The sequence below is a fragment of the Dermacentor albipictus genome, chromosome 7, assembly GCF_038994185.2.
Source record: "Dermacentor albipictus isolate Rhodes 1998 colony chromosome 7, USDA_Dalb.pri_finalv2, whole genome shotgun sequence".
Taxonomy (NCBI): Eukaryota; Metazoa; Arthropoda; class Arachnida; order Ixodida; family Ixodidae; genus Dermacentor; species Dermacentor albipictus.
This window is the reverse complement of record NC_091827.1, coordinates 58,839,281-58,858,321: the sequence shown is the minus strand read 5'-3', so window position 1 is coordinate 58,858,321 and position 19,041 is coordinate 58,839,281. Positions and strand designations below refer to the sequence as shown.

Genomic DNA, 19,041 nt, shown 5'->3' with positions numbered 1-19,041 from the left:
TGACCAATGCATTTGTGGCGCAGCCTGCGAAACCATCGACTTGGTGTCCCTGAGGAGCCCTTGTGGCGTTGATTTCATTCCGCCCAGCATTGAAAAAAATTTAAAGGATCATTGTTCTCATTGGAGAGCGGCACACTTTCAGTGGCCCATATGTATGCATTGCCCCATGTTGTTGGGACGTTTGTTTTCGATCCCTGTTCCCTGAGCACAGCCGCTCGATGCGCTAGACATACGACCATGGGCTACCCATTCTATCAAGGCAGGCGGGAAAACGGTTACATACATACATACATACATACATACATACATACATACATACATACATACATACATACATACATACATACATACATACATACATACATACATACATACATACATACATACATACATACATACATACATACATACATACATACACGCAAGTACATGTATAGACATGTATGTATGTATGTACGTATGTATGTATGTATGTATGTATGTATGTATGTATGTATGTATGTATGTATGTATGTATGTATACACACGTACATGTATAGACATGTATGTATGTATGTATGGATGTATGTATGTTGTGGTCTTCTTCCGCGACGCCCACGCGGCGCGCACGCTCCAACTCCGCGCGCGCCGGACGACCACCGCGGGTTCGAGCACTCCGAGCCGCCGCGCGCGCATGGCACCGCGCGCCCGCGCCTGTTCCGGCCCGCTCCGTGTGCCGACGCGCAGCTGCGCGCGTACGCGCCCCGCCGGCCCCAGAGCTTAGGGGAAGGCGAGACCGCGGGTGCAGCAAGGGAGACCCTAGGCAACGCTCTCAAGAAACAACAAAGAACATTTATTAACCTGGGACTCAATACAAACACACGTTTTACCGTCACGTCCAAATATGAATCTAATTAGACAAAACATGGCCGAATGGTCGCCGGTGGCCGCTAGAATGGCGCACCGCGACAGAGAGAGAAACAAAGAACAAAGAACCCGATCAGTAAGAATTTGCCTATCCTTCAGTCAGCGCCTGCCATCGTGCCCCCCCCCCCCCCCACAGCAGAGAAAAGGGAAATATAGAGAAACGACAGACGAACAGACAGGGGCACGATCGGCAGACGCTGCCTCAGGACATCGAGACGACGGAAGAGTGCGCGTGCGCCCGCCGAGGCCGGGACCCCGACGAGCCGAAGTAACCATCGGCCGGCGGCGGACAAAGGGGGCCGCCGCCGGCTGAGAGGAACACGTACGCACCTTCCGACGCCGCGATGTGGTCTCTCCGGGCGCCTGTCTTGCGCGCGCTTACCCGGAGTGCACGCAAGCAGGGCCCGAATCCCGCCAAAATGTCGGCCAATGGGGAAAGCCTGTTGACCTTCCCGTGGGCGGGATGACAGCAGAGTGACAGTGTTTTATGACCCGCTGCCACCCCGTCCAGGCAAGGAGGATAGGGACACGGAGCCCCCGGCAACACAACGCAACGGCTTTACACAACCGCCGCGAGAACCGGAAACCCCACAAAGTATGTATGTATGTGCATATATGCGTAGCCCTAGAATTGCGTGAAGTACCCTAAGAATGCAGATCTATTAAAAGTCAATTAAAACGTTTCCAGTGCGTCGCGGAAAGGAATCCAGGCCATATGCTCTGTTCAGAAAATCTTGTCTGATTATATATTCACACACGCGCCGCGTGCGGACTTCGCGGCGACACCACTGGATGGCGCAGTATGTCAAAATTGAAAGGAGAGAAAGCATCCGCGATGCAAATACGACTCATACATGACGCGTATCTGCAGTGGTGGTACGTTGTACCCCTACAACAATTACGTGCTAAGTATATAAATATAGACATCATTTGAGAGATGGTGTCTCTAGGAATTTTTGCCTCCTTTATTAGAATCTTCGTATTTATATTGTACAGTTAACTATGACAATAACGACTGCAGTAATGTCAGTCTCCTCAAGTTATTTTGCATCAATCACCTAAACCTATCTTGCTTATTTCGACTGCTCACCAGTTAATGCTTCCATGCGCTTTGGATCACAGCACTTCAGCAAGGTGGGCGTTTTCTATGGTTCTTGCTCGGAAACTATCTTGGCATCAAATCCCAATCAAGCACTCCGGGCCAAGCAGCGCATTTGACGGCAACAACTGCTGCTCCTGGACCAAATACGCAAGCGGCGTCAACAACGGAATCCTTCATGTCACGAGGTACACCAGAAAATCGAAACATGATGAGGATCATTACTTTTATTTGCACCTTTGCGACGGGGCGACGACAAATAGTAACCTAGCCTACTTGATCTAATCTGGTTTCACTACGCATATCACCGTCTAGCATTTTATCTGCGTCTCCCTGATCTTTTAATGCGATTAGCATTCTCGGGATACTTCACGCACTTTCCAGATGTCTATCTATATCTGCTATCTCTAACCGCGTTCCCACCAACAAGCGCCACTGGTTAGTCCATGGCCTAATGGATAGAGCATTGGACTGCGGTGCTGAGAGAAGCAGACTTGAGTTTGGGTTTGAGTTTGAGTTTATTTCACCACAATGATTCAATGTTTACATGATCATACAGGAGGCAAAGATACAATGTGTGGTGTGGAATGCGGGAAAAAAGCTGCGACATGAACGCAGCTTGACTGGCCCCACATCCCAGCAAAACAAGGCAGATCACAGCAGAGACAACACACCTAACACCTAACAGGCGTGCCATCTCTTTCGGGGCTGACGCGCAGACTTCGCAGCGGCTGTTAGGTGCGAACGTTGAGAAATGTGTCGTGCGACAACCGGGCTCTTCTCTCGCGTTCATTTAAAAACACGCTCCACCTCCTAGTAGCGGTGGCGGGAAGCGTGGGACGCCGGTGTGCGCGAACGCTGAGAATTGTTCTCTCGCTTGTCGCACACCAAATGACACATACTCGGTCAGCGAAGTTGACGAGAGGTTCACTGAAAAGCGGCATATCCACAATGCATTTGTGGCGCAGCCTGCTAAACCATCGACTTGCTGTCCCTGAGGAACCCTTGTGGCGTTGATTTCATTCCGCCCAGTATCGAAAAAATCTTGAAGGATCATTGTCTTCATTGTAGAGCGGCACACTTTCAATTGCACATATGTCTACGTTGCGCCATGTAACCCAAGTTGTTCGGACGTTTGTTTTCGATCCCTGTTCCCTCAGCACAGCCGCTCGATGCGCTAGACATATGACCATGGGCTACCCATTCTATCCAGCCAGGCGGGAAAACGGTTACGTACATACATACATACATACATACATACATACATACATACATACATACATACATACATACATACATACATACATACATACATACATACATACATACATACATACATACATACATACATACATACATACATACATACATACATACATACATACATACATACATACATACATACATACATACATACATACATACATACATACATACATACATACATACATACATACATACATACATACATACATACATACATACATACATACATACATACATACATACATAGTTTCTGACTACGTTACCTAGAGGGAAATCTGGCGCTGCTGCGCTGTGGTATGCATGGGAATGCCGGTATATTGTCGCTTCGGACTGGCATCGTTCTCGTAGAGACAGGACACCTTCAAGACGCGCTTGGCAAATACCGTTCCGTGTGTCACAATGATTCACTTTCTACTAAAGCAGCACGTGAAAAGCTGTTTTAGATTTATTATTACGCGAAAACATGTTTTGTTTAACTATGAGAACTTGTTATTCTGTGTACGACTACATGTTACGTAAAAAGTATCAGCGGGCCGCTAAAGTTGCAGGACAGACGACAAGATTCGCGCACGCTTTGAAAAAGTTGGTCGTCTGTTCTTGCTTTTCTTCGCTTGGTCATGCATTGTGGGTGAGTAAAGATGTAATATGCGTGAATGGAAACATTTTATGAATATTTTACTTTGAGAACGCCTTATTTGCGTACCCATATCCACGTTTTAGACGAAGCCTCTTACAACACCAGCCAACATGAGGCTCGCAGACACAGATACCGTCATTCCCATGACGGCACGGTGCCCCCTTAAGAAACTCCCATAGACGGTGGTGCCAGATTACCCTCTAGGTGTGATAGTGAGAAACGCTATACATACATACATACATACATACATACATACATACATACATACATACATACATACATACATACATACATACATACATACATACATACATACATACATACATACATACATACATACATACATACATACATACATACATGTAATTACATGTACGTATGTATGTATGTATACATACATACGCACGTACATGTATAGACGTGTATGTATGTATGTATGTATGTATGTATGTATGTATGTATGTATGTATGTACGTGCATACAGGCGTACCCCCAGAATTGCGTGAAGTACCCTAAGAATGCAGATCTATCAAAAGTCAAAACGTTTCCAGTGCGTCGCGGAAAGGAATCCAGGCCATATGCTCTGTTTAGAAAATCTTGTCTGATTATATATTCACACATGCGCCGCGTGCGGACTTCGCGGCGACACCACTGGATGCCGCAGTATGTCAAAATTGAAAGGAGAGAAAGCATACGCGATGCAAATACGACTCATACATGACGCGTCTCTGCAGTGGTGGTACGTTGTACCCCTACAACAATTACGTGCTAAGTATATAAATATAGACATCATTTGAGAGATGGTGTCTCTCGGAATTTTTACCTTCTTTATTGGAATCTTCGTATTTATATTGTACAGTTAACTATGACAATAACGACTGCAGTAATGTCAATCACCTCAAGTTATTTTGCATCAATCACCTAAACCTATCTTGCTTATTTCGACTGCTCACCAGTTAATGCTTCCATGCGCTTTGGATCACAGCACTTCAGCAAGGTGGGCGTTTTCTATGGTTCTTGCTCGGAAACTATCTTGGCATCAACTCCCAATCAAGCACTCCGGGCCAAGCAGCGCATTTGACGGCAACAACTACTGCTCCTGGAGCAAGTACGCAAGCGGCGTCAACAACGGAATCCTTCATGTCACGAGGTACACCAGAAAATCCAAACATGATGAGGATGATTACTTTTATTTGCACCCCCTTTGCGATGGGGCGGCGACAAATAGTAACCTAGCCTACTTGATCTTATCTGGTTTTACTACACATGTCACCGTCTAGCATTTTATCTGCGTCTCCCTGATCTTTTAATGTGATTAGCATTCTCGGGATCCTTCACGCACTTTCCAGATGTCTATCTGTATTTCTACTATCTCTAACCACGTTCCCGCCAACCAGCCTCACTGGGTACTCCATGGTCTAATGGATAGAGCATTGAACTGCGCTGCTGAGAGAAGCAGACTTGAAACCAAACGTTGGACCCACTTGGGTCACTGAGTACGTGCAGGTCATCTCAACAGGTGATAAGCGAGGAAGTTTCGCCGAATACAAACAAACAACCACCCACATTTACATAGACTCCGCAAATTTTTTTTCCGGCAAACACAGTGACCGATGTCCGCGGTGCGACACAACTCGGACACTCGAACACATGACTTACCAATGCACGCAGCGTCTAGAAGACGCCGTCTCGGTGCTACTCAATGACACACTCAGCAATTGGTCATGGGAGGCGCCACTCTCCGAAGAGGACTTGGGAAGCCAAATGGCAATACTCCACCAGGCCTGGCGAGCCGCAATGGCCAGTGAGGCACTCGAAGATGGGCTCCAAACGCAGTAAACAAACACAATCTTCATTTCTCTGAAGTCGTTTCTCTCTCTCTTTCTCCTTAATGCAACTCTTTGACGCAAACTTTCTTCACTGGTTCTGTGCAACTAGATGTGTGCGGCTTCTCAATTGCAAACACAAAATTCGGCAGAACCCATCTCACGATGGCTATGGGCGTAATGCGTTTACTATTGAATCAACGCAGAGACACATCCTATTTCCATGGTCGAAACGAGTTGTATGTGAGACGTGCACTGCAACGGTACAACTCTATCGCGGTTCCCTGAGCCTACTTGGCGCTATCTGGCGGTGCCGCTGCGAAGTCTGCGCGTCTGCCCCGAAAGACATGGGACGCCGGTTAGGTGCGAACGCAGAGAAATGTGTCGTGCGAAAACCAGGCTCTTCTCTCGCGCTCATTTAAAAACACGCTGCGCCTTCTAGTAGCGCTGGCGGGAAGCGTGGGACGCCGGTGAGCGCGAACGCTGAGAATTGTTCTCTTGCTTGTCGCACACCAAATGACACATACTCGGTCAGCCAAGTTGACGAGAGGTTCACCGAAAAGCGGCATGCGCCCAATGCATTTGTGGCGCAGCCTGCTAAACCATCGACTTGCTGTATCTGAGGAGCACTTGTGGCATTGATTTCATTCCGCCCAGCATCGGAAAAATTTTAAAGGATCATTGTTCTCATTGTAGAGTGGCACTTTCAGTTGCACATATGTCTACATTGCACCATGCAAGGCATGTTGTTCGGACGTTTGTTTTCGATCCCTGCTCCCTCAGCACAGCCGCTCGATGCGCTAGCCATATGACCATGGGCTACCCATTCTAGCCAGGCAGGCGGGAAAACGGTTACATACATACATACATACATACATACATACATACATACATACATACATACATACATACATACATACATACATACATACATACATACATACATACATACATACATACATACATACATACATACATACATACATACATACATACATACATACATACATACATACATACATACATACATACATACATACATACATACATACATACATACATACATACATACATACATGCATACATGTATGTGCGTATGTACGTGTGCATACATGCGTAGCCCCAGAATTGCGTGAAGTACCCTAAGAATGCAGATGTATTAAAGGTCAAAACTTTTCCAGTGCAGCAGGGAAATGAATCCGCGTCATATGCTCTGTTCAGAAAATCTTGTCTGATTATATATTCACACACACGCCACGTGCGCCGTTCGCGGCGACACCACTGGATGGCGCAGTATGACCAAATTGAAAGGAAAGAAAGCATCCGCGATGCAAATACACATCATACAGTACGCGTCTCTGCAGTGGTGTACGTTGTGCCGCTACAACAGTTACGTGCGAGGTGTATAAATATAGACATTATTTGAGAGAGGGTTCCTGTCGGAATTTTCACCTCCTTCATTGAACTCTTTGTATATATATATTGTACAGTTAACTATGCCTGTAACGACTGCAGTACTGCAATCTCCGCAAGTTACTTTGCATCAATAACCTAAACGTATCTCGCTTATCTCGACTGCTGACCAGTTAATTCTTCCATGCGCTTTGGATCACAGCACTTCAGCAAGGTGGGCGCTTTCTATGGTTCTTGCTCGGAAACTATCTTGGCAGCAACTCCCGAACAAGCACTCCGGGCCAAGCAGCGCCACCTACCACGCAGGCTTCGCCACAAAACACGCCTGAGAACACGGTGTCGAATGCTCGTGCTCCGCTTGTACCATCCATTCCGAGCGGAACGGAGAAGCACTTGACGGCAACAACTGCTGCTCCTGAAACAACTACGCGAGCGACGTCAGCAACGGAATCGCTAATTTCACGAGGTACACTAGAAAATCTAAACATGATTAGGATTATTACCTATCTGTATCTAGCTGCATTGTGTCCATCTGTATTTCTGCTATCTCTGTGTGTGTCTGCCTGTCTGTGCCTCTAACCGTATACCCGCCAAGGAGCGTTACTGGGTAGTTCGTGGTCTAACGTGTAGAACATCGGACTGCGGTACTGGGGTAACCAGGTTTTAGACCAACCATTGAACGAACTTTGTTCACCGAGTATGTGCCGCTGTTCAATTATAACAAAATTCGGGAGAACCCATCTCATGATGGCTGTCGGCGTAATGCATTCAGCGATGAATCAACATAGAGAGAATTAGCCTAGTGGCACATTCAAATCGAGTTTTGTATCAGGTGTGTACTGCAGCGGCACTCCTCTTTCACGGTGCCCTAAGCACACTCCGCGCCATCTGGCGGCACAGCTTCGAAGTCTGCACGTCATCACCGAAAGGCAGGGCACAGCGGTGCGTGCGAACGCTCAGAATTGTTCCCTCGCTTGTCGCCCAACCATTGGCTCATACTAAGTGAGCCAAGTTGACATGAGTTCATTGAAAAGCGGCACATACCCAAATCCTTTGTGGCGCAGGTGGCTAAGCTGTCTGGTTGCTGGCCTTCCGGATTCCTTTTGACGTGGATTTGATTCTGCCGGGCATCGGAAAATTTTAAAGGATCCTTTGTGTCGTTCTACAGCGGCGCATTTCCAGTGCAAATTCCCAGTTATCCACGTTGGCATCAAAGAGATTCATTTAAGGCTAACACAGATCAAGTGGCGCATACTCGGTGGTCCTCGACGGCGTCAAAGAATATCTTCGAGAAGTGGCACCTACCTAGACCCGCGCCTTCAGCGAGTCATGTCGGCATGAAAGAATTTCGTTGAAAAGCCGCACATACGTACGCATTGCCCCATGCCCAGTGATGCAAGTTGTTCCGACGTTTGTGTTCGAACCCTGTTCCCTCAGCAATGCAACCCGATGCGCTACCGATTCGGCCTTGGGCTATCATTGTGCCCACGCAAGCGGGATAACGGTTACATACATACATACATACATACATCATACATACATACATACATACATACATACATACATACATACATACATACATACATACATACATACATGACATACATACATACATACATACATACATACATACATACATACATACATACATACATACATACATACATACATACATACATACATACATACATACATACATACAAACATACATACATACATACATACATACATACATACATACATACCATACATACATACATACATACATACATACATACATACATACATACATACATACATACATACATACATACATACATACATACATACATACATACATACATACATACATGAGAAGGCCCCGGAAATGCGTGTACTAATCTAGGAATGCGAATGCATTAAAATACCATGACCACTTTTCCAGCTGAGCGCGGAAATGAATCCACGTCATATGCCCTATTGAGAAAACCTTGTCTGAATATATATTCAGATACGCGCCACATGCAGGCTTCGCAGCGACACCACTGAGTGGCTTAGTGTGTCCAAATGGAAATGAAAGAAAGCATCCCGGATGCAAATACGCCGCATGCACGGCGCATCTCTGCGGTGGCGGTAGATCGGGTGGCTACAATGGTTGAATTCTCATCGCATTAATATCGACATTAACCGTGACATGGCATCTCTTCAAATTTTACTTTCTTCATTGAAATCTCTATATTTTATTCTACAGTTACCTATACTTGTAACGACTGTAGCTTTATCAATGTCCTCTTTAGGTTTTTGCACCAATACTCTAAACATCTCTCGCTTATCTCGACTGCTGACCAGTTAAAGCTTCCGTCTGCTTTGGATCGCAGCACTTCAGAAAGGAGGACGTTTTCTATGGGATTTGCTCGGAAACTATCTTGGCAGCAACTCCGGATCAAGCACTCCGGGTCAAGCAGCGCCACCTACCACGCAGGCTCCGCCGCAAAACACGCCTGAGACCACGGAGTCGAATGCTCGCACTCTGTTTGAGCCATCCATTGAGAGCGCAACGGAGGAGCATTCGACGGCAACAAGTGCGACTCCTGGAGCAACTACACAAGCGGCGCCCACAACGGAATCCCTCATGTCACGAGGTATACCAGAAAATCGAAGCATGATTAGGGTTATTATCTATCTATATCTAGATGTATTATGTACATCTGTATTTCTGCTACCTCTCTGTGTGTCTGCCTGTCTGTGCCTCTAAACGTATTCTCGCCAGCAAGCGTCACTGGGTAGTTCATGGTCTAAAGTGTAGACGATTGCACTGCGGTGCTGAGGTAACCAGGTTTTACACCAACCACTGGACCAACTTGGCTCTCACCGGGTGTGTGGCGCTGTTCAGTTACAATCAAATTCGGCAGAATCCATCTCCGGCTGACTATGGGCGCCATGCCTTTACTATTGAGCTGACATAGTGACACAACCTGTTACCACGGTCGAATCGAGTTACTTATGAAGCGTGTACTGCAGCGGGATTCCTCTTTTGTGCTTCCCTAAGCCTACTTGGCGCCGTCTAGCGGGGTCGCTGGAAAGTCAGGCCTTCGTCACCTAAAGACAGGGCACACCAGCGCGTGCGAACGTTGAGAATAGTTCTCTCGCTTGTCGTACGCCAAATGACAAATACTAGGTGAGCCAAGTTGACTAGAGATTCATTGAAAAGCTGCACATGCCTAATGCATTTGTGGGGCAGCCTGCTAAACCGTCTGGTTCTGGCCCTAAGGAGCCCTTGTGGCAAAATTTGATTCCGCGCAGCATCGGGAAAATTCGAAGGATCGCTGTTCTTATTGTAGAGGGACGCATTTCCAGTTGCACATACCTAGTTATCCGAGTCTGCGTCAAAGACATTCCTAGAAGCGCGGAACACAACCTACTACTCAATACCCAGTGACGCAAGTTGGAATCAGAGGGGTTCATTAAAGACTAGTACAGACCAAGTGGTACATACTTATTGTTCCAAGACGGCGTCAAAGATTATCTTCGAAAAGTGGCACCTACCCTGTGCCGCGCTTACAGTGACTCATGTCGGCACGAAAGAGTAACGTTGAAAAGCCGCACTTATGTAGGCATTGCCACATGCTCAGTGACGCAAGTTGTTATGACGTTTGTTTTCGAACCCTGTTCCTCAGCACACCAACACGATGCGCTACCGATTCGACAGTGGGCTATCCATTGTCCATAATTACTTTGTTTACAACAAAACAACGGATACAAAAACGACGACAGGACAAGGCGCTACTCTCAACTGACGTCAGTTTATTGTGTCACTCCTTTATAAGAGCATAATCCAGAAGAACATGCGGAGTGAGCACCATGTGTAGGAACCACCACAACATCCGATCCCCAGAGTGCACTCATGTGACAGAATAAAAAAATACATATTCAGCCCTGTACAAGGTTTAAAGAAGGCACACTAATGCACTGTGAATCTAATGAATGCATGTATGTAAAAAGTTTCCGATAATTCTGACTGGGTTCGCAGTGCATTAGTGTGCCTTCTTTAACCTTGTACAGGGTTGAATATGCTTTTTTGGATTCTGTCCCATTAGTGCACTCTGGTGATCGGATATTGTGGTGGTTCCCTCCCATGGTGCTCACTGCGCTTGTTCTTCTGGATTCTGTTCTCTATAAAGGAGTGACGCAATAAAATGACGTCAGTTGAGAGTAGCGCCTTGTCCTGGTCGTCTTTCTTGTGTCCGTTGTTTTGCACTAAACAAAGTAATTATGGATTTGCACTAACTAGCGCGCCAACGCATTGTGCTGAGCTATCCTTTGTACCCACGTAAGCAGAAAAATGGTTACATACATACATACATACATACATACATACATACATACATACATACATACATACATACATACATACATACATACATACATACATACATACATACATACATACATACATACATACATACATTTCGGCTGCTGAGCACGAGGTCGCGGGATCGAATCCCGGCCACGGCGGCCGCATTTCGATGGGGGCGAAATGCGAAAACACCCGTGTGCTTAGATTTAGGTGCACGTTAAAGAACCCCAGGTGGTCAAAATTTCCGGAGTCCTCCACTACGGCGTGCCTCATAATCAGAAAGTGGTTTTGGCACGTAAAACCCCAAATATTATTATTAATACATACATACATACATACATACATACATACATACATACATACATACATACATACATACATACATACATACATACATACATACATACATACATACATACATACATACATGCATGCATACATACATACATACATACATACATACATACATACATACATACATACATGCATACATACATACATACATACATACATACATACATACATACATACATACATACATACATACATACATACATACATACATACATACATACATACATACATACATACATACATACATACATACATACATACATACATACATACATACATACATACATACATGCGTGAAGTACCCTGAGTGTAGTGTGTACACATATTAAAATTTAAATGTCAAAACTTCTCTAGTGCAGTGCGGTAATGAACCCACGTCATATGCTCCATTAAGAAAATATTGTCTGGTTATATATTAACACACCGACGACGTGCTGGCTTCGCGGCGACACTACTGGATAGCGCAGTGTATTAAAAGGGAAAGGAGGTAAAGCATCCGCAATGCAAATACGCCTCATAAATGACGCGTCTCTGCAGTGGTGGTACGTTGTGCCGCTACAACAATTTAGTGCTAGTTGTATGAATATACACATTATTTGAGAGATGCTTTCTGTCGTAATTTTTACTTTCTTCATTGAAATCTCTGTATTTATGTTGTACAGTTAACTACACCTTTAACGACCGTAGTTCTATCAATCTCCTCTTTAAGGTATTTTGCACCACTACTCTAAAGGTGTCTCGCTTATGTCGACTGCAGACCAGTTAATGCTTCCATGCGCTTTGGATCGCAGCGCTTCAGAAAGGTGGGCGTTTTATATGGGACTTGCTCGGAAACTACCTTGGCGACAACTCCGGATCAAGCACTCCGGGTCAAGCAGCGCCACCTACCACGCAGGCTCCACCACAAAACACGCCTGTGACCACGGAATCGAATGCTCGTACTCCATTTGTACCATCCATTCCGAGCGCAACGGAGGAGCATTCGACGCCAACAAGTGCGACTCCTGGAGCAACTACGCAAGCGGTGCCAGCAACGGAATCCCTCATTTCACGAGGTACACCAGAAAATCGAAGCATGATTAGGATTATTACCTATCTGTACCTAGCTGTATTATGTCCATCTGTATTTCTGCTACGTCTCTGTGTGTCTGTCTGTCTGTGTCTCTAACCGTATTCTCACCAATGAGCGTCACCAGGTAGTCCATGGTCTAATGTGTAGAGCATTGTACTGCGGTGCTGAGGTAACCTGTTTGAAGCCAACCATTGGACTAACTTCAGTCACTGGGCATGTGTCACTGGCTATGTGCCGCTGTTCAATTACAATAAAATTCGGCCGAACCCATCTCGGGCTGACTATAGGTTCAATGCCTTTACTATTGAATCGACATAGAGAGACAACCTGTTACCGCCGTCGAAACGAGTTACGTCTGAGGCGTGTACTGCAGCGGAATTCCTCTTTCGCGCTTTCCTAAGCCTACTTGGCGCCATCTCGCGGAGTTGCTGAGAAGAACCACGTGGAGCCCAATCATATTCAACCATGCGACTGTAGCCAAAGCGTTGGCTGCAGGCTACGAGACGCCACCCACGCGCCGCCCTGCCACTCAGTTGGCGACGTCAAACTTGGCTTGGCTCGTCTTGGCGCGGTATTCTCTGCGGAACTGCGAACGAAAGGGGGGCAGTGCTCATAGATAGTTCTGCGAAATTGTGCTGAAACTCTACAGTCCACGAACAAAAAAAAAACAGACTGAACTGTAGACAGCAAAAAACTGTATTTTTCCTGTGCAACCTGAAACGCTCGTTGTGTGTTAACAGGGACTAGCAACTTCACTTACTTACTTGCTTACTTACTTACTTACTTACTTACTTACTTACTATTTACGTACTTATTTACCCACTTACTTACTTACTTACTTACTTACTTACTTACTTACTTACTTACTTACTTACTTACTTACTTACTTACTTACCCACTTAGTTATTTATTTACTTACTTACTTACCAACTTACCTATTTACTTACCAACTTAGTTAGTTACTAACTTACTTACCCACTTACTTGCTTATCAACTTACTTACTTATGTGGCTTACTTATATAACTTACTAATTTGCTTACTTACCCACTTACTTACTCACTTAGTCTGCGGGTCGTCACCGAAAGGCAGGCCACCCCAGTGCGTGCGAACACCGAGAAACGTGTCGTGCGGCAACCGGGCTCTTCTCTGGCGCTCATTTCAGGACACGCTGCGCCATCTGGCGGCGCTATCCAGAAACGTGGGATGCCGGTGCGCGAGAACGCTGCAAATTGTTGCCTCGCTTGTCGCACACAAAATGGCGCATACTCGTTGGGCCAAGTCGTCAAGAAGTTCATTGAAAAGCTGCACATATCCAATACCTTTGTGGCGCAGCCTGCTAAACCGTCGGGTTGCTGGCCATGAGGAGCCCTTGTGGCATGGATTTGATTCCCCCAGCATTGGGGAAATTCAGAGTATCTTTGTTCTTACGGTAGAGGGGCACATTTCCAGTTGCACATACCTACTTATCTAAGGCTCCGTCGAAGACGCTCCTAGAAGCGCGGCACACAACCTACTACCCAATACCCAGTGACCCAAATTGGGTCACTGGGTATTGGGTAGTAGGTTGAATAGGGGTGCATTGAGGACTGGCACAGACGAAGTGGTACATACTTAGTGTTCCAAGACGGCGTCAAAGAATATCTTCGGATAGTGGCACCTACCCAGTCCCGCGCCTACAGTGACTCATGTCGGCATGAAAGAGTATCGTTGAAATGCCGCACATATATACGCATTGCCACATGCTCGGTGACGCAAGTTGTGCCGACGTTTGTTTTCGAACCCTGTTCCCTCATAACCCCTACACGATGCGCTACAGATTCGACAGTGGGCTATCCATTGTACCCAGACAGGCGAGAAAACGGTTTCATACATACATACATACATACATACATACATACATACATACATACATACATACATACATACATACATACATACATACATACATACATACATACATACATACATACATACATACATGCATGCATGCATGCATGCATGCATGCATGCATACATACATACATACATACATACATACATACATACATACATACATACATACATACATACATACATACATACATACATACATACATACATACATACGTGAAGTAACCTAAGAATGCAGACGTATTAAAAGTCATTTAAAACTTTTCCACTGTATGGCGGAAATGAACCCGCGTCACATGTTCTAATCGAAACATTTTATCCGCGCGTCACGGGCTAATTTCGCGGCAACACCACTGGATGGCGCAGTGTGTCCAAAGGCAAAGGAGAGAAAGCATCCCGGATGCAAATACGCGTCATTCATGACGCGTCTCTGCAGTGGTGGTACGTTGTGCCGCTGCAACCACTCAGTGCTAATTGTATAAATATAGACCTTTTTGAGAAATGGTTTCTATCGGAATTTTTACTTTCTTCATTGAAATCTTTCTATATATATTGTACAGTCAACAATGCCTGTAACGAGTGTAGTTCGATCAATCTCCTCTTTAAGGTATTTTGCACCCATAATCTAAACGTCTCTCGCTTACATTGACTGCTGACCAGCTAATGCTTCCATGTGCTTTGGATCGCAGCCCTTCAGCAAGGTGGGCGCTTTCTATGGGACTTCCTCGGAAACTATCTTGGCAACAACTCCGAATCAACCACTCCGGGTGAAGCAGCGCCACCTACCACGCAGGCTCCGCCACAAAACACGCCGGAGACCACGAAGTCGAATGCTCGTACTCCGTTTGTACCATCCATTCTGAGCACAACGGAGGAGCATTCGACGGCCACAACTTCTACTCCTGGTGCAACTACGCGAGCGGCGCCAACAACGGAATCCCTCATGTCACGAGGTACACCAGAAAATCGAAGCTTGACTAGGATTATTATCTATCTGTATTATGTCCTTCTGTATTTTTGCTACCTCTCTGTCTGTATGCCTGTGTCTAACCATATTCCCACCAACGAGCGTTACGGGGTAGCCTATGGTCTAATGTGTAGAGCGTTGGGATGCGGGGCTGAGGTGACCACGTATGAAACTAACCATCGGGCCAGCTTGGGTCTCTGGGTATGTGTCACTGGATATCTGCTGTTCAACTACAAAAAAAGATCAGCAGAACCCATCTCACGATGAATATGGGTGTAACTCATTTACAATTGAATCAGCATAGAGACACAACCTATTGCCACCGTCCCAACGAGTTTTATGTGAAGCGTGTACTGCAGCGGAATTCCTCTTTCGCCGTTCCCTAAGCCTACTTGGCGCCATCTAGCGGTGGCGCTGCGAAGTGTGCGCGTCGTCACCGAAAGGCGGGGCACAGCGGTGCGTGCGAACGCTTACAATTGTTCCCTCGCTTGTCGCACGACCGATGGCACATATTATGTGACCGATGTTGACGTGAGGTTCATTGAAAAGCGGCACATACCCAATTCATTTGTGGGGCAGCTGGCTAAGCTGTCGGGTTGTTGGCCATGAGGAGCCCTTGTGGCATAGATTTGATTCCGCCCGGCATCGGAAAAACTTAAAGGATCTTTTTTTGTCGTTGTAGAGCGGCAGAGTTCCGGTTTCGCATACCAAGTTTTCCAAGTTGGCATCAAAGACGTTCATTGAAGAGCGGCACACAACCTGCTACCCCATACTTAGAGACCCAAGTTGGCATCAAAGAGGTTCATTGAAGGCTGCGCCAGACCATGTAATAGATACTTAGTGTTCCAAGACGGCGCCAAAGAATATCTTCGAAAAGTGGAACCTATGCAGTCCCGCGCCTACAGTGACCCATGTCGGCATGAAAAAGGTCCGTTGAAGTACCGCGCATATGTACATATTACCACATGCTAGATGACCGAATTTGTTTCGACGGTTTTCAACCCGGTTCCCTAAACTAGCTTCCCCATGCGCTACACATTAGACCATGGGCTAGCCATTGTACCCAGGTAGGCGGGAAACCAGTTACATACGCAGGTACATACATACATACATACATACATACATACATACATACATACATACATACATACATACATACATACATACATACATACATACATACATACATACATACATACATACATACATACATACATACATACATACATACATACATACATACATACATACATACATACATACATACATACATACATACATACATACATACATGCATGCATGCATGCATGCATGCATGCATGCATACATACATACATACATACATACATACATACATACATACATACATACATACATACATACATACATACATACATACATACATACATACATACATACATACATACATACATACATACATACATACATACATACATACATACATACATACATACATACAACCCGCCGTGGTTGCTCAGTGGCTATAGTGTTGGGCTGCCGAGCACGAGGTCGCGGGATCGAATCCCGGCCATGGCGGCCGAATTTCGATGGGGGTGAAATGCGAAACCACTTGTGTACTGAGATATAGGTGCACATTAAAGAACCCCAGGAGGTCCAAATTTCCGGAGTCCTCCACTACGGCTTGCCTCATAATCAGAAAGTGGTTTTCGCATGTAAAACCCCATAATTATTTGTTATAAGTATATCCATGCGTCAAGTACACTAGAATGCAGACATATTAAAAGTCAATTGAAACTTTTCCACAGTAGGGCGGAAATAAGCCCACGTCATATGCTCTATTTTGAGAACCTTGCCTGATTATATATTCACACACACGCCACGCTCGGACTTCGCGTTGACACCACTGGTTCGCGCAGTGTGTCCAAAGGGAAAGGAGAGAAAGCATCACGTAGGCAAATACGCCTCATGAATGACGGGTCTCTACAGTGGTGGTATGTTGTGCCGCTACAATAACTTTATGCTTATTGTATTGATATCGACATCAACCATGAGATGGTATCGCTCGGAATTTTTATTTTCTTCATTCAAATCTCTATGTTTATATTGTGCAGTTACTTATGCCTGTAACGACTGCAGTTCTATCTATCTCCTCTTTAAGTTATTTTGCACCAATAACCTAAACGTCGCTTGCTTATCTGGATTGCTGACCAGTTACTGCTTCCATCCGCTTTGTATCCCAGGGGATCAAGATGGTGGACGTTTTCGGTGGGAGTTGCTCGGAAATCTTAATGACGATCACTCCGAGTCAAGCACTCCTGGTAAAGCAGTGCCACCTACCACGCAACCGGCCACAGCGACCGATAAAAGCAGCGACCGTCTGTTTGCGACTGCGCCTGTCTCGCCTAACACGCCAACCGAGAGTCCAACGCCTCAAGCCGAAACGTCGCCTGTCCCGACTACGGCGCCATCGGTTCCTTCAACGCCTGAACTCGAGGCTTCGTCGGCCTTGCCCACAACTGCACCAGATCATCCGACGCCCAAAATCACGACGTCATCTGCCCCGCCTACGAAGCCAGCGGATCGTCCAACGTCTGTTGTAGTGCCGGTAACCCGGAAGAACGAAGGCGACCTCTGCAAAGGTGTCGAAAGCGGCAAACTTTTGCCTCACGAGTCGGACTGCGCCAAGTACTATCAGTGCGTCCATTCTCGCCCAATCTTACGAACTTGCGGGCAAAGCACCATTTTCGACATCCAGCGGCAGACGTGCAATTGGCCGACGCTCGCGAACAGGCCCGAGTGCCTTTGATGAGCGCCTTTGTGCCAGCGCTCTACGCAGGCACTTTGATACGAGCGCAGCAGTACATTGAATGCCCAATAAAGTTAATCGGATCCCTCTTAAGTTACTTCACGAACGCAGCATTTCGTGCCAAATGTAGGATGTGGGCTTCGTTCCGCAAATCCTATCGGGTCGATTTCAACACCCTACGCCATGCGTAAGTTCTTACACTCAGTTTGTAGGGCCGTGTTCTAACCATCTACGCCGCCGTTACGGCCTACATACGCCAAGCTGCAGGTTTTCAAAGGACTGACAGACAATTTTATGGTACCCGTTATTTAAGTGTAACGTAAAGCTTGCGGTTCATAGTGCCCAATCGCAAAGGGTTAACGCGGAAAATTGCACGGAACCTTTTCATCACAATTTTTCAATCTTCACTGAGATGTAGTCGTACGCTAGAAGCATACTGGAAACAGTTATATGTGAGCGCGATAGAGATTCTGATAGCGTTTAGGC

The 19,041-nt window shown here is 45.9% G+C and overlaps 1 protein-coding gene across 5 annotated transcripts in view; it reads left to right on the top strand.

The window, feature by feature from the left end:
* The window catches only part of LOC135912680 (mucin-5AC-like), a 39,466-nt gene extending 20,808 nt beyond the window's left edge, over positions 1–18,658 (top strand). For 2 of the 5 annotated variants that reach the window (XM_070522271.1, XM_070522272.1), the window contains 7 exons: positions 2,029–2,193; positions 4,894–5,058; positions 7,350–7,613; positions 9,505–9,768; positions 12,629–12,892; positions 15,490–15,753; positions 17,990–18,658. In XM_070522271.1, coding sequence (XP_070378372.1) covers positions 2,029–2,193; positions 4,894–5,058; positions 7,350–7,613; positions 9,505–9,768; positions 12,629–12,892; positions 15,490–15,753; positions 17,990–18,555 — 1,952 coding nt within the window. In that variant the 3' untranslated portion in view covers positions 18,556–18,658. The remainder of the gene's footprint in view (positions 1–2,028; positions 2,194–4,893; positions 5,059–7,349; positions 7,614–9,504; positions 9,769–12,628; positions 12,893–15,489; positions 15,754–17,989) is intronic. The other 3 variants (XM_070522273.1, XM_070522274.1, XM_065445193.2) reach the window with 3 other exon arrangements.
* Positions 18,659–19,041: the final 383 nt, after the last annotated feature.